Here is a 15958-nt window from a genome sequence, read left to right as displayed (position 1 = left end):
GCATAAGAACTTCACTGTCCGCCTAAGTAGTCTCATCAGGAAGTCTGCCGGCCTGGGCGGGTGGTGGGCGTGGGGAGATTGCTGGAGGTCAGATGCAGGTGCCCCCCTCCTCTGCTATTTCAGGACGGCCAGGACAAACCAACTCCCGCTCTTTGCCTGGTGCTCCACCCCTGTAATATCAGTACAATAACGTTATTCCTACTGAGATGCACGCCCTTCTGGCTGGGAGCACTACTTTATGGTGGTGGTAGTCTTTCACATGTTAGTATGAATCTGTTTACTGGCTAGAGACTTTCCAGAGAGCAGTTTTTCATGGAAGGTGGCAGAGGGAGGCAGAAACAGCTGGAAAGGAAGGTGGGAGCCCCAGACACAAACGTTGATAATCCAAACCCAGAGTTTTCCTGTGACAGGAAGCCCAGGAGGCACTGGGGCCCGATCCCTCTGGAGTCACCCCTAAAAGAGGGGCAGCAGCTATGCAGAGACCCCCGGCTCTCTGAAGCCGCTGAGTTGGACTGTCTTCCCCGACACATCTTCTGAAGCTGCAAAGCCCCTGAAGGTGGCAGTCACGGTACACACAGGCCGAGGCCACTCGCTGGGGCCTGGTGACGGTGTGACACTTCCCCTCCCCCCACAACCCACTTCCCTCTTCTCTTGCCTCCGAGGCCACGTGTCCTGGATCTTTCTCCTCTCTCTGTCAAAACCTCCCCTGGTGTTCCATTTCCACAGAGCCAGGCAAACTCCTGGTGCCCTCAAAGTGCACACTGACATTCTAGCTCTTATGACCGTCTGACTTCCATTTCTGGTTAAGTGCACGTGGGTCTGCTCAGCGTCGGCCAATGTCACACTCCGTGTCTTACAGGGCCTTGCTAACTGTCATTCAGCACACAGTTCATTGGATGCAAAGTCTTTGAAATGTTTAATAACACAGAGAAAGCGCGTAATAAAATGTTTAAGTGAAAAAAGAAGGCTAAAAAATATGTACCACTATGATTCAAAAATCGATAAAAGAAAGAAAGAGCCAAAGTCACCAAAGATTTACAGTAAGGTTCTTGGAGTTAAATTATCTGATGATGTGTTTTTCCCTGGGCCAACCTCAATTCTGGAAGCTGAAAAGCGAATTACTGAAAATAGAAAAATACAAACTGCGGTTACGTTTTTTTTTGCCAAAACCTGCATGGGTAATAACCAATATGAGATAAGAAGAATGAATTAACTTCTTAGAGGAGTCCTACAGGAGCAGGGCGCTGCAGGAAGTGATGGTTTTGAGGTCTGAGCTGCATGTTACTCAACCCCACAGCTAATTATAACTGCTAGAATGTATTGAGTGCTTACTACACTCAGACACTGTGACAGCTTTCCCCCATACATGACTGCATTTTGTCCAGGAGACAACACTAGGATATTATAGTTACCTCTGTTCTGACACCAATCCCAGTGCCTGTGCTTTCCAAACCATCAAGCTATTCTCCAGCACCCACTGGGTGTCCTACAATGTAACTCAATTCTTTATTTCTAAAAATATAAAAACATATTCTTTTTTTTGGCTGAGCCATGCAGCATGTGAAATCTTAGTTTCCCTGACCAGGGTTCGAACTCACACCCTCCTGCATTGGAAGTGCAGAGTCTTAATCACTGGACCTCCAGGGAAGTCTCCAGTCTAACTCAATGCTGACATGATACACCTAGAGAGCGTCAGATCCCACAAAACTTCCCCTACCACCCCCACCCCCACTTCAGACACTAATCACAAGTCTAGGTTGTCACCCGTGCTTGTGACCAATCACCTATGGGACCAGAGGTTCTGATGACTTGGGTTCAATTAATCTGCTAGTGTGTTGCAGAATTCAGGAAACCCATTTACTCACAGTATCACTAGTTTGTATTAAACGATAAAACTCAGGAACAACCAAATGGAAGAGACACACGGGACAACATATGCAGGAAGGGATCAGAGCTTCTCTGCTCTCCCCAGTCTCCACTGTGTTCACAAACCAGGAAGCTCTCTGAACCCGGTCCCTTCGGGTTTTTATGGAGGCTCCATTTCACAGATATGATTGATCAAATCATTGGCCATCAGTGATACTCAACCTCCAGCTCCTCTCCCTTTCCCAGAGGTTGGGAGTGGAACTGAAATTTCCAACATTCCAATGGAATGATTGGTTTCCTGGCAACCAACCCCCATCCTTAGGTACTTTCCCAAAGTCACCACATTGACATAAACTCAGGTGTGGTTGAAAGGGTTTGTTACGTGTCTCAAGACACAGTTACAGCTCTTTTTACTTAGAAAATTCCAAGGGAGCTCTGTGCCAGGAATGGGAATGAAGACCGTGTATATTTCTGATTGTAGGTCACAATATCACAGGTCCAAGGCTGAGTACTTCCTATGTGCCAGGCAGCACTGCCTCGCATCCCTCCTGTGATCACTCATCAATCCTCCAACAGCCATGCTGCAGATGTTCCCATTTTGCAGATGAGAAAATTGAAGCAAAGAGATGCTAAGATAATTGTCTAATGTCAGAAGATGCCAGGGACGGAATAAAAACCTAGAACTGTCAGTCTTTCCAAAGCTCATGATCTCAAAAGACGTTTGCCTTGATAAGAGCACAAGACTAACCATGATACAATGCCTCCTGCCTGATAAAATATCAAGAGCTTGCCTTCTTCACACCAAACCTGACTTTAACATAATCATTCCTTACCTTTTTATGGACTTAATATATTTTGGTCCAAATACAGGTGAAATCTCATTTGAGGATAATGGGTCAGTTGGTAAAAGGGTCAAACCCAAGAGCATCAAAGCAAATCTCCAGTGTGGACCTCAAAGGCAATTTGTGTGACACTCTGCCCTCCCATACATACAGATCTCTACTGCCGGGGAGGACTCATCTAGAATTTCTCCCCTCCTTGGTTTGAAAGGTCCCCCAGTCCAGTGGTGGTAATCATCAGCACCAATTAGCACAACATTCACTGCTGAGGTGGGCTCTGTTCCCAAGTGCAAGTGTATTTATCACATTCAACTACTTGGCCCCAAATCACAGGCCCAAGGGTGGGAGATCTGTACAAAACAAGAAGAAATCCCAACTGAGTTCAACAGGGCAGCCTTTCTAATGCCAGGGGTCAGTGTGGAATAGGGGATAGGCAAGAAGGGAAGTGGGGCTGCCCTGAAACTAGGCCAAGTGGCTCAGACTGAGTACTGGGCAGTCACTTCCTGTAGGGGCCAGACCACACCATCCGCTGCTGTCTCAGGATTCCTCTTCTGCAGACAGGGCCACCTGACTTTCTGTTATGTATCAGCCAGAAGAAAATGCCATCACATGAAGGTGTCATTGCTGCCATCCTCAAGGGTGCAGATTAATGAAAAAGATAGCTCATGTCCCCCAGCCAGCTAGTTAATTTCAGCCATAAAGGGGCAAGGCTGCACCTGAAGGCTGGTCAGAACTCCATCCATCCTGTGTCCTGCCCCTTCACCTACTATATCCCCTGAGCCAATGTCTTTTCTGCCAGTTCTCAGCCGCTACCCGCCACACATACACGTCTGGCCTCTGAGTGTCCCTGAAGAAGCTAAGTGGTGATGCACTTGTCACCTTGGAGCAGCACAGAGGGGAATCAGGAATGCAATAGGTGACAACAGTTGTTCAAAATAGTCGCTACCCCTCCGTGCTAGTCACACACTGGCGGGAGAATCATACTTCCCATCCCACTGGGTCTGGTCTGGCCATTCGACCTGTTTTGGCCAGTGAGATGTGATGGGAAGTGACTTCTGCCACCTCTGAATAAATCTGCCATCTCTCTTCCTCCTCTCTGTTCCCACATGGGTGCTGCTTTTTCAGCCCAGATTGCAGAGTGAAATGTTTTTGTAAAGAGTCTCGGCTGACATGTGATGTGAGTGAGCAACACACTCGCCTTACTGGGTGCGCAGTCCTGTGGGTATACAAGCCACTGCAGTGCAGGGCCGTTTGTCACCACAGCGTAACCAGCCTGAGCGGACTGGTTCAGGATATCGCCAAAAAACTCTTAACAAGGAACTAGAGGATGACCCAAGCGCACAGAAGCACAGAGGGGGTCTGCAAAGGTCTCTCCCATTCAAGGCCGACAGAGGAAAGCCACAGATGAGGCCACTTTCTGGGGGATCCCCTTGTCTCCTTCCTTAGCCTCAGCTCTGTGTGGGGAATCCCAACCAAAGGTCCCAGGTCCAGCGCTGGGCCTTTCCCTTGCCCACTTCCTCCTCAGGCCACCCCCCGCCGCAGCCACCATGGCCACAGGAGGATGCAAGAGGTTGGTGGCTCCTTCCTCCCACAAAGGACCACGGCCAGGCCCCATAAACTGGGCTGGGAGATACCCAGAACCTTGGAACCCAGTGTGTAGGCTTAATCCACCCCTCCTTTTGCCTGAATCCTGAAGGAGCCTTAATAATAACAGCAATTACAACAACAGTGATAATAACAAACACTGTTATTACCCTCTAGGGTGCTCTGGGTACTACCCTAAGCACTTCAGTTGTGTCCGAATCTTTGTGACCTCGTGGACCGTATAGTCTCCGGGCCAGAATACTGGAGTGGGTAGCCTTTCCCTTCTCCAGGGGATCTTCCCAACCCCGGGATCAAACCCAGGTCTCCTGCATTGCAGGCGGATTCTTTACCAACTGAGCCACAAGGGAAGCCCTACCCTAAGCACTTCAGATTATACTAACTCCTCCTTCCAGCCCGCTCTGGGGGCAGCACCATTATCATCCCCACCTTAGAGGCCTGGAGAGGTTAGGCAAGGGGCCCAAGGTCACACAGGTGGTTAAAGGCAGAGCTCCGATTCCAACATAGGCTGTGTGGCTTCCCTGGTCTGTGCTTGACCATCATCTTAAGGAGCAGGTACCACACAGGAGACAGCACAAAGGTGGAATGCTGACGCAACGTGGCAAAGAAACACACCACCTGCTGATTTCTTGCTGTTGTCTGGTTTCTCTCAGGGCAGATCTCAGGGCTGAGGTTTGGGAAGCAGAGGAGTCAAATAAAAAAAAAAAGAACAAAATGAAACACATACAAACCTATAGACGACATCTGTGCAGTCACAGGGAATGGATACGAAGAGTGATTTAGAAGAGTTATGTTTCACGAAGGATGTTTGGTTTGGGTTTTGATGCTCTTTTTCAGCTAAGCTGAGCATACATTTTTAAAGGTTTAAAAATGGAAAATGGGATTCTACCACGTGGCCCCTGGAGGAAGACATGAAATCAGAGAAGGAAGCTTCCTTCATCCCGAATGCCTTGGCGTATTCCTTGGGCTCCTACTCAAGAATGAGACACACAACCAGATGTGACATCTGGTTCCATGGATTAGACCTTGTGCGTGCTTCCCAACCAAGCTCCGAAAGCCTGGGGCAGCCAGACTGTCACTGGGGTGGGAAGACTGAGAAGTGATTACCCTGGAGATGGGGCAGGGAAGTGGGAAAAGAAGCTCCGGGGCCAAGGATTTCAGAAGGCAGAGCTTCTAGACATTCCATCCATCCAGCCCAATCTCCTTTTCCTCCACGAAGGCTCCCTGATCAGCCTGCCCTTAAAACCATGCTCCCTCCTTCCACTTCCTGCACATGGGCTGACGTGTAACCGGCTCAGCACAACACCCCCACTTTCAGCTACTTTCCCAATGTTGGTGTTGAAATTCAAGAGCACAACTGACTCCTGGGTTTCTAAAGGATGGTAGATACTTGATTCCTACAATTGTAGGTACTCTGGGCAGCCAAGTCCCCAAAAGCCTGGTTACTTACTCTCCATAAGCAGGACGAAATGAGTTCATAAGCAGGAAGGCTGATGGCTGTCTTTTTCCAAGATCAAAAGTGCACCCAGGGTCTGTGTAGCCACCAGGTGCCCCAAACAACCTCACTCCTTCTGTAGTCACCATATGTTTGGTCTGGGGAAACTGTAACACTCTCCTTCCTCTCTGAGATCCCTACATTTTCTTTCCTGCTGGATGCTGTAGGACAGGAGTCATTAAGGGTTGCTCTATAAATTAACAACCCCACACACTCCTTACCCTTTACCCAGGGAGCAGACTCTGAGCAGTTCACCAAGATCCTGGCTCTTTGTGCCTTCCCAGACACATATGTCTGGACTACATATCCCAGTGCCCCCTGCAGTTGGGCGTGGCCATGTGAGGAAGTTCTAACCAATGGAACGTGAGCACAAGTGTCACACTGACTTACAGGCATTGAGGTAAGACCCATCCACAAGACTCCCCTTTCCCCTTGCCATGTGGTTGGCATGGAGTCAACCACAGGAGGGCTTCTGTGTGTGGCACTAGTGGTAAAAGAACCTGCCTGCCAATGCAGGAAACATAAGAGCCAAGGGTTTGATCCCAGGGTCGGGAAGATCCCCTAGAGAAGGGCATGGCAACCCACTTCAGGATTCTTGCCTAGAGAAGTCCATGGACAGAGGAGCCTGGCAGGCTACAGTCCATAGGGCTGCAAAGAGTCAGATAAGACTGAAGTGACTTAGCATGCATGCACGTGCAACCTCAGGAAATTGGAGGCTGCATGCTCAAGATGGGGTCCCTGAATGAGCCTTCCCCACTGACCAGGAATCTTGCACATGATCAAGAACTAGCCACTTTTGAGTTTGAAAGTGAAAGTGTTGGTCACCCAGTGGTGTCTGACTCTTTGCAACTCTGGGGACTGTAGCCCACCAAGCTCCTCTGTCCTTGGAATTCTCCAAGCAAGAATACTGGAGTGGGTTGCCATTTCCTTCTCGAAGAGATCTCCCCGACCCAGAGATCGAACTCAAGCTATTCCAACTTTTGTTGTTATTGCAGCAGCTGGCTAATCTTCCCGCTTACATGTTCTCCATAGCATGACTCTCCATCGGATGATCACCTTACATCACTCACTCATTTATTGTCTCCTCTCTCAGAGCAGGGCCTGTGTTTTGCTCCCTGCTGTGTCCCAGTGCTACAGCAGCTCTCGACACCATGCAGAGACACTTAATAACCAATTGTTAAACACACAAATGAGCAGATGATGTTTCACCCATTCAGTGTTTGGCAGGAAGAGGAATCTGCCCCTGCTTTTGCTTTCTCCTCCGCCCCTGAGCTGGAAAATTAGCATATAATTCAATTAACATCCTCACTCTTCTGGATCCTGCCTGTATTCCCTTCTCGTTCACATCCTCCCAGAGTCCTTCCCACAATGGTCTGCAGCCTCAGCGCCCCTGAGCTGGATTCCCAGTGCAGTTACAACTGTCACGCTGCATAGCAAGTGCAGAGGTCTGTCTCTCCACCCACCATGTCCCCCATCCTCCAACTGGACTGGGAGAGCCTTGAGGCCAGAACTCGGTCTTTTTCAAAATCTTTGCATCTTCCCAGTGTTGGGCACAAGTGTCTCTTAAGAAACAAGCACCCTAAAATATTGAATAAATATTTGTAAAAACATTTACTGTATGTACATAATATTTGGGCTTCCCAGGTGGCTCAATGCTAAAGAACTCGCCTGTCCATGCAAGAGACATAAGAGATGTGGGTTCGACCCTTGGGTTGAGAAGATCCCGTGGAGAAGGAAATGGCCAGCCACTCCAGTATTCCTGCCTGGGAAATCCCATGGACAGAGGAGCCTGGCGGGCTACAGTCCATGGGGTTGCAGAAGAGTCAGACACGACTTAGCAACTAAACAACAACAACATGTAACATTCAGTTATGCAAACATTTGATTACCTTATGTATTTCTATCCTAAACACTTAAATATTTTATCTTTTTTCAACGGTTGTTACTCTGCTGCTAACCAAGAATAAAAAGCTTCCCACACTCTTGGATCCATTTATAAGAGGACCTGAGCTGGTGCTCAGAATAGTCTACAGATTTCTTCTATTAAGCTTTTTGGATCTTAATACTTGGCACATGAGAGGAGGGGGAAGCCCAAACACTTTCAGTTGCACACAAACCAACCCTTTATTGGGGTCCCCAAATATTTTTCCACAGAGGCCCAGGCCTGCCCCCTGGCACCCCTGGGCACCCACAGGATTTTTGTCTTTGAAAGTGCTTGCCCATTTGACCCTCACAAAGGCTGTGTGATACACACAGGAAGAGACTGTTCTGTCTGTTTGAAAGATATGAAAATTGAGTCTCAGAGAGGTTCAGTGACTTGTCCAAGATCACTGTGTGCTGATCTGTCACTAGGATCCAGGGCCCCAGACATTTCCCCTCTTTTCCTTCCCTTTCTTCAGCATGACCTAAACAAAAGGAAACTTCACAGGGGCCTTGAGGAAGCAAAGCCATCGAACTGTGACATGGGTGAGCGGAAATACACTGACTTTGAGTGATAAACCTGAGTTCAGAACACACTGGGCCAAACAACTTCAGCAGATGAAAGCTGCCCCCCTTCTTCTAATTTTAGAGCTTTCTGGCCTGAGAGGAGTGTCTGTGGTTACAGGGTGTAGCATCTGCTGCTGCTGTACGGTTGGAGGCAGAACGGGAAGATGGTACTCACTCGATTTTTCTTCTTTAATGGTGTATTCGAGCACCTCGGATGAGCTCTCGTTCAGGGAAGGGAAGTGGACACAGAGCACCAGGTGCTTCAAGCTGCTGTCTCGGCGGACCAGGAACGTCTGCAATGGAGAAAGAGGGCGCTCCGTGAGTCAAAGATGTGGCAGGAGGTTGGAAGGACAACTGTGAGATGGGAGTCATCTGGAAGGTTCCAGAAACCAAGAGGCGGGGTGGGGGTGGGGGTGGAGTTAAGCATTCCCAAGGACAAGTAGGGGTTCTGTCCCAAGAGCCGTGTGTCACCTGGCCCATGTGCCGTGGATCCTTGAGCCTCAGTTTCTCATTTGTGTATGGAAGTGAAGATCAGCTAAATCAAGGCCGATTCCTGTGTCCCCACCCTCTGAGATGCTGGTTTGTTGGGGGCGGGGGTGGGTCTGGAATCGGCTGAATCTGGTACAGGTAGAGGTCTGGGGACTACTTCTAGAAAAGCACAAACGTAATGGCTGAATTTCAACTCACGCCCTACCACATATGCTCTGGGGGAGGCTGGAAACAATCATAGATATTAGTCAAGTCACACTATTTTTTTCCCCATGGAAACAAAAATAGCAAATAACTAATATACAGCTGGTGCTGTGACAGCAACTGTTAGGAATGCTTTGCATATGCTTACTTGCTTAATCCTCCCAATAACCCTGTGACGTTGAGTTTTGCTGTTATCCCTGCTTCACAGATGAAGGAACTGAGATGCTCCCTGACTCTAACAGGACCTGGCTCTTCAGGCTGATGTGAAGACTGACTGAGGAAATACCTGTATGGGCTTGGGCCCCAGGACACACCCTGAAGGCTGTTCTTGGCCAAAGCCTCACAGCTGATGGGGTAGAGCTGGGATTCAGCCCAGGTCACTGGTATCCACGCTCTGGACCCCAGGCCCTGCAGCCCTTCTCTGTTCCCCACATCCCGCCTGGGGGGAACTTGTCCTTTCTTCTCCTGTGGATTTACTCTAGTCGAAAATGATGCTTCTGAGCCCTGAGGACCTATCTGTGCTGTAGTAACCAAGCATTACCTGAAGTCTAAACCAGAGCCTGAAGTCTAAACCAGAGCCAGCAAGTTTATAGATGCTTCACCTTTACTTCTCCTGCTCCAGATGACCACTGTGCTCAGCTAAAGAGACTGAGACTCTGAAGTTTTCCCTTGTCATAGCCACAGCCGCCCTGGGACTGTGCCCTCCAACCCCAGAAGGCCATCATGGGGAGGGAGCCCCTGCTTCCTTTCACAGACTCTGTCATTTTAAAAATGTTCTTTTTAGTCTCCATTGGCCCCACTCAGGCTCATCCCTCATTCCAGGTGATAACAGACACCTTCTGGAATCTCCCCAGCCTCCCAGGGCATGGCGTCCACCTGGGGAAGAGGGAGAGGAGTGGTCTTCCCGCCAGGGTAGGGTCGGTCCTTCCTTTCCTGAGAAAGGACTTGGTCACTGTGTCCCCCCCTCCTCCCCCCTAATCCCCAACAAGGGGTCTAAGCCCCTCCCAAGAGCCCAGGCTAGAGTTTTGAAGACCAGGAGCCTGGTCAAAGATGCTGAGAAAAATTTGGGGAGCAGGGCCACTGGGACCTCCAGAGCACATGGCCCCAAGCATAAGAGGCTCTGGAGCAACATGGAGATGGTGCTTCTTCCCTTCTCCCTCCAAGGCACTGTCCCACCACCTCCTGGGCAATGCTCCAAATTCTCTGTCATTCCAACTGATTACTACTCGACTGATGTTGAAGCTGAAGCTCCAATACTTTGGCCAGTTGATGCGAAGAACTGACTCACTGGAAAAGACCCTGATGCTGGGAAAGACTGAAGGCAAAAGGAGAAGAGGGAGGCAGAAGAGATGGTTAGATGGCATCACTGACTCAATAGACATGAAAGTGACTGAACTCTGGAAGACAGTGAAGGACAGGGAAGCCTGGCGTACTGCAGTCCATGGGGTTGCAAAGAGTCGGACTTGACTTAGACTGAACAACAACGACAAATTTATGATGATAATGCTATAGTATTAGAATTGCTAATTCAATGTCATTAAATTGTCGATGCATGCTAAGTTGCTTCATTCATGTCCGATTCTTTGTAACCATATGGACCATAGCCCCTTGCGGCTTCCCTGGTGGCTCTGATGATAAAGAATCTATCTGCAATTCAGGAGACCCAGGTTCAATCCCTGGGTTGGGAAGATCCCCTGGAGGAGGAAATGACAACTCACTCCAGTATTCTTGCCTGGGGAATTCCACGGACAGAGCAGCCTAGTGGGCTACAGTCCATGGCGTCGCAAAGAGTCAGACATGACTGAGCAACTAACACTTTCTTCTAGTGGACCATAGCCCGCCAGGCTCTTTAGGGCTGGGCCTGGGATCTGAGCTCAGGCCCTTTAGCGCGAGATCCTGAGCCCCGTACCCGGCCCACAGGGCGTGGTCTCTTGGTTTAAGCATGGGCTCTCTGGGAGAGTGCCTCTGGGAGCAGAGATACAAGGTATCCATTAGTCCTTGAACTGAGGTCAGAAATGAGGTTACCAGCCTCTCCTCGCACAGGGCTGGAGACAATCTGCGAACCCAGTGAGTGGAGGAAGGCAATAGAGAGGCTTCTGGGGCAGAAATGGGCCGTGGGTGGGGGTGCCGGCACCCCACCTAGAAGGCACCTCCTCGGGGACCTAGCAGGAGGCGGGCTCGCCTCTAGGTGCCTCTCTGCACTCCTGGCACAACCTTGACTGATATGAGCAGCAACATCTCTAAGCTGATATATTCACCTGGACCTGAACTGCCCCTACGAATGCACCTTTCAAAGAAAAGAGGTCACTTTGGCTTCTCTTCAGAGATACAGATAAGCATTAGTTCAGCCCAGTCGCTCAGTCGTGTCTGATTCTTTGCAACCCCATGGACTGCAGTACGCCAGGCTTCCCTGTCCATCACCAACCCCCAGAGCTTGCTCAAACTCATGTCCATCCAGTTGGTGATGACATCCAACCATCTCATTCTCTGTCATCCCCTTCTCTTCCTGCCTTCAATCTTTCCCAGCATCAGGGTCTTTTCCAAGGAGTCAGTTCTTCACATCAGGTGGCCAAAGTATAGGAGTTTCAGCTTCAGCATCAATCCTTCCAATGAATATTCAGGACGGATTTCCTTTAGGATTGACTGGTTTGATCTCCTTATAGTCCAAGGGATTCTCAAGAGTCTTCTCCCAACACCACAGTTCAAAAGCATCAATTCTTTAGTGCTCAGCCTTCTTTATGTTCCAACTCTCACATCCATACATGACTACTGGAAAAACCATAGCTTTGACTAGATGGATCTTTGTCAGCAAGGTAATGTCTCTGTTTTTTAATATGCTGTCTAGATCGGTCATAGCTTTTCTTCCAAGGAACAAGCATCTTTTAATTTCATGGCTGCAGTCACCATCTGCAGTGATTTTGGAGCCCAAGAAAATAAAGTCTGTCACTGTTTCCATTGTTTCCCCATCTATTTGCCATGAAGTGATGGGACCAGAAGCCAAGATCTTCGTTTTTTGAATGTTGAGCTTTAAGCCAGCTTTTTCACTCGCCTCTTTCACTTTCATCAAGATCCAGGTACCTCATACCTATCAGGCCCATGGGAATCAGCATGTGTGAGGGAATGTGGGAGTGAGCGAGTATGTGTGTGTGTGTGTGTGTGTGTGTGTGATAGAGAGAGAGAATGAGTGTGTATGTGTGTGTGAGAGAGAGAATGAGTATGTGTGTGTGTGTGTGTGTGTGTGAGAATAACCCTGTGGGTGCTATAAAAAAATACATCTGGTCTTTGTCCCCAGTTCCTGGCACAGAGCTTCCGAAGCCCTTGGAATTTCCTGTGTGATGGGGGCTTTCATAGTTCATAAAGAGCCCCTTTGGACCACATATGAGTTTATGTTAACAGGTGGCTCAGATAGGACCTTAAAGAAGGGGCTGCTCCAGAGAGACGGTCACATAATTAGAGGACTGGAACCCACAGACCCACTTCTACCTCTGGGGAGGGAAGAGGGACTGCAGAGAGGTCAAGCCCGGGGCAATGATTTAATCTCCTGGTTGGCAACACACTGATGATGTGGGGAGGGTGCTGTGCCCAGATTCCATGGGGCGAGGGTATGGGGGCTCCGTGGGGCCCTCCCCACCCAGACCTCAGCCCTGTGTGTCTCTCGCTCAGCTGCTCTTGAGTTTTATAATCAAACTGTCCACATAAGCATAATGCTTTCAGTGAGTCCTCTGGATCTTTCTAGCAAATTATCAGATCTAAAGAGGGGGTCATGTTTGTAGTCAAGTCAGAAGTGTGGGGATCCTGGGGACCCCACTTGTGTCTGGCATCTGCAGGAAGAGTGGTCTTTGGAGGAACCTTCCCTTTAACTTATGGGGTCTGTGTTCACTTTGGGTAGTGTCAGAACTGAATTGTAGGACATCCTACAACTGTAGGACGGTTGACATCGGAGAACTGTTCAAGAGGAGAGTGAATGTGTATGAGTGTGTGCACAAGTGCACACAGACAGCAAAGCTGGATCCTCGACCCTGAGCCCAGGCAGGAGCTGAGGCTGGCGCCCTCCTGAACTAAAACCAAACTAGCATAAATTCTGTCTCTGGAGGACAAGAACTCTCTTTACAAGGGTGGCGTACATATGTGTGTTGGGGTGGGGGTGGGAGAGGACACAAGCCCAGGTCATTGTTCAGAAGCATATGTGCATGGCAGAGCTGCCCCTTGCCATCTGGCCCAGGAGGGAAGGAAGTGATTTCAAACATGACCCATTGAGGAAAATGCCACCAATCAGTTTTTGTTTTGTTTTTTTCCACAAAAGAAAATAGACGAGAACAAAACAAGATAATAAGGATACCTATCAGAAGGATGGATTATTTTTTATTGGAGCAAGAGAGATGGAGATGGATGGAGGGCCAGGGCCACACGTACAACATATCTTTTATTTATTTATTTATTTTTGATGTGGGTTATTTTTAAAGTCCTTATTGAATTTGTTACAGTATTGTTTGTTTTATGATTAGTTTGGCCACGAGGCATATGGGATCTCAGCTCCCCAACCAGGGATTGAGCCCATAACTCCCTGCATTGGAAGGCAAAATCTTAACCACTGGACTGTCAGGGAAGTCTCCAACGTAGATATCTTACTCTACTGATGGCTTCCTTCTTCCTGGACTATTTGACCCCCACCGACCCCACCCCAGGGTGACTGCAATGACAAATCACCATTGGCAGCCTCAACTGGGGCCTCCTGCAATTCCACCCTGCAACCTAACTGGCTCTTTCACACCCAGCACGTAACCATTTCCAGATTTCCTTACTCTGCTGAGACATTGACCCTGTTCTCCACCCTCCTGTTCCACAGAGAGAAAGAAGGGAGATAAGAGCCCTCCGACAGGAACTCCTCCAGCTGCAGGAAGAGTCAAATCCGCATTTGACAGTCAAGATCTGTCACCATCTGCATTTCTTCCTGGGCTCCCAGAGGGCCCTGTGCAGCCTGCTATGAGCTCTGTGGCCTTGGGTCATTCCGTAGCTTCTCTGAGCCTCAGTGTTTCTATCTGTAAATTAGAATAACACCCACGACCACCTAGCAGAAACAAGAAATGAAACCAAAGCCCTGCCCTTCTGTGTTGGAAGGGGTAACTGAGATGTTATGCAGGAAGCCACCCAGTGGGATAAAAGGGTTTCTACCGATACTCACTAAGAATTTATTTTCCATCTGCTTCTGCAATCCTTGACCATGGCTGGTTTACATTCCTCAACCTCCCAGTCTCAGGCTCCATCTAGAACTGGGGCTCAGCCTACCACATGTGTTTCTTGTGAAAAAGACTCAGAACGGATTTCCTTGAGAAGGGGTTCAGCTGCAAGTAAGGAGCAGAAATGTAAATGGCAGCTGACGTCTGTGCTCTGGACCAGGCACCTTACTTACACCTTGCATCATCCAGCTCCCTCACGGCTGGGTGAGGTAGGCACTATTACCATTCCTTCTGATGGGTGAAGACTCAGGGCACAGAGAGGTTAAAGAAACCCAAGAACATGCAAACAGGAAATGCAGAAGCAAGATGCAGACCTGGGCGTCACCGAGAACATCTCACTTATCTCTTGCCATCGAGTCTGTGTTAACTAGTCTTTGCAGGGCAGGGGTGCAGACTGGGGTGGAAAGTACCCCAGGCTGGGCTCAGGTCCCCAATTCTGAGTGCCCAACACCCACCCTTTTGGGCATGACCACAGAGCCTTCTATAGCACTTCCTTTTGCCATGGCCAAGTCCTGGGGCTCTTATCTGAAAAACTAAGATAATGCACTGGGTGAGGGGTTAGGGGAGGTGAATATGTTAGGGGGAGAGAAGGGAGGGAGGCTCAAGGAGTCCTCTGACCCTCCCTGCCCAGATGGCAGTGAGGGAGAGGGCACTCACAGGGGCCTGCTATAGGCAGAACCCCGGTCAGTGCTCTGCACTGGTCATTATCCATTGGAATAAGGTGGTCTGTTCTGCATTCCTCTTTGGGGAGGTTTAGCTGCTCAGCTAGTCACAGGGTCCCTTCTAGGAAGTATTCACAGATAGCACCTCAAAAACAGTGTCATTGTACGACTCACTGCAAGAACATAAGCAGAGTGTTCTAGATTAGGGTGCAACTCCTGTGCTTAAACCCAGCAGTTCAGCCAAAGCTGGTACCAGGAGAAGAGCATCTGAGTAAATTGCCCATGTTCCCCTTGCCCCTCATCCTCTCTGGGTGTCCACTGCTTATCCTCTACAGAGATGCTGCCCACAGTGGTTGTTGCAGGTGAGCACCCAGAAGGCTAATGGGCTGGGTGTGCCACCCAGAGCTCCCACTCCAGCACCCTCGGGGGGGTCCATATGCAAACTTCCCAAGCCCATCTTATTTCTCTTTCTACCTGCCCATCTCCTGGCAGCCCACTTTTTGAGCCCCAGGGGGACTTGAATCCCAGCTCTGATCTTTATCAGCTGTGTGTCCATAGGCAAGTTACTTTTACTTCTTTGGCCTCAATTTCCTCATCTGAGCCTGAGTATAATAATATCCATCTCTCAGGGTTTCCATGAGAATTGTTGACCACATGTATGAATGCTTGGCACAGAGTATGCACTTTTTTTATCACTATTATTATAGACTGCTACCACTTACTGAACACTAAACCACATGCTAAGATTTTTATTTGCAAATAGTAGCAACTGTATCTTCCCCTGGAGAAGGAAATGGCAACCTACTCCAGTATTCTTGCTTGGAGAATTCCAGGGACAGAGGAGCCTAGCAGGTTATAGTCCACAGGGTCACAAAGAGTTGGACACATTGAATGACTAACACTTTCACTTTCAATCTCATTTGACAAATAAATGATACTTATTAATAAAATTATTACTATGTATCTTTTTTTCCAAACAAAGAGCTAGGAAGACAGAATCAAAGATTATCTATGCAGCAGATTAAAAATGGCCAGAAATTCTTTGCAGCTCCTTCCTTCAAGAGGCAGAATCTATTT

General features: G+C 48.8%; 1 protein-coding gene across 2 annotated transcripts in view; it reads right to left on the bottom strand.

The window, feature by feature from the left end:
- The window catches only part of RIN3 (Ras and Rab interactor 3), a 132301-nt gene that overhangs the window by 64762 nt on the left and 51581 nt on the right, over window positions 1-15958 (bottom strand). For both annotated transcript variants that reach the window (XM_043921499.1, XM_043921498.1), the window contains exon 3: window positions 8465-8582. In XM_043921499.1, coding sequence (XP_043777434.1) covers window positions 8465-8582 — 118 coding nt within the window. The remainder of the gene's footprint in view (window positions 1-8464; window positions 8583-15958) is intronic.

This window comes from Cervus elaphus, chromosome 13, assembly GCF_910594005.1.
Source record: "Cervus elaphus chromosome 13, mCerEla1.1, whole genome shotgun sequence".
Classification (NCBI taxonomy): domain Eukaryota; kingdom Metazoa; phylum Chordata; class Mammalia; order Artiodactyla; family Cervidae; genus Cervus; species Cervus elaphus.
The sequence above is the reverse complement of the archived record's forward strand: the minus strand, read 5'-3'. Positions and strand labels throughout refer to the sequence as shown.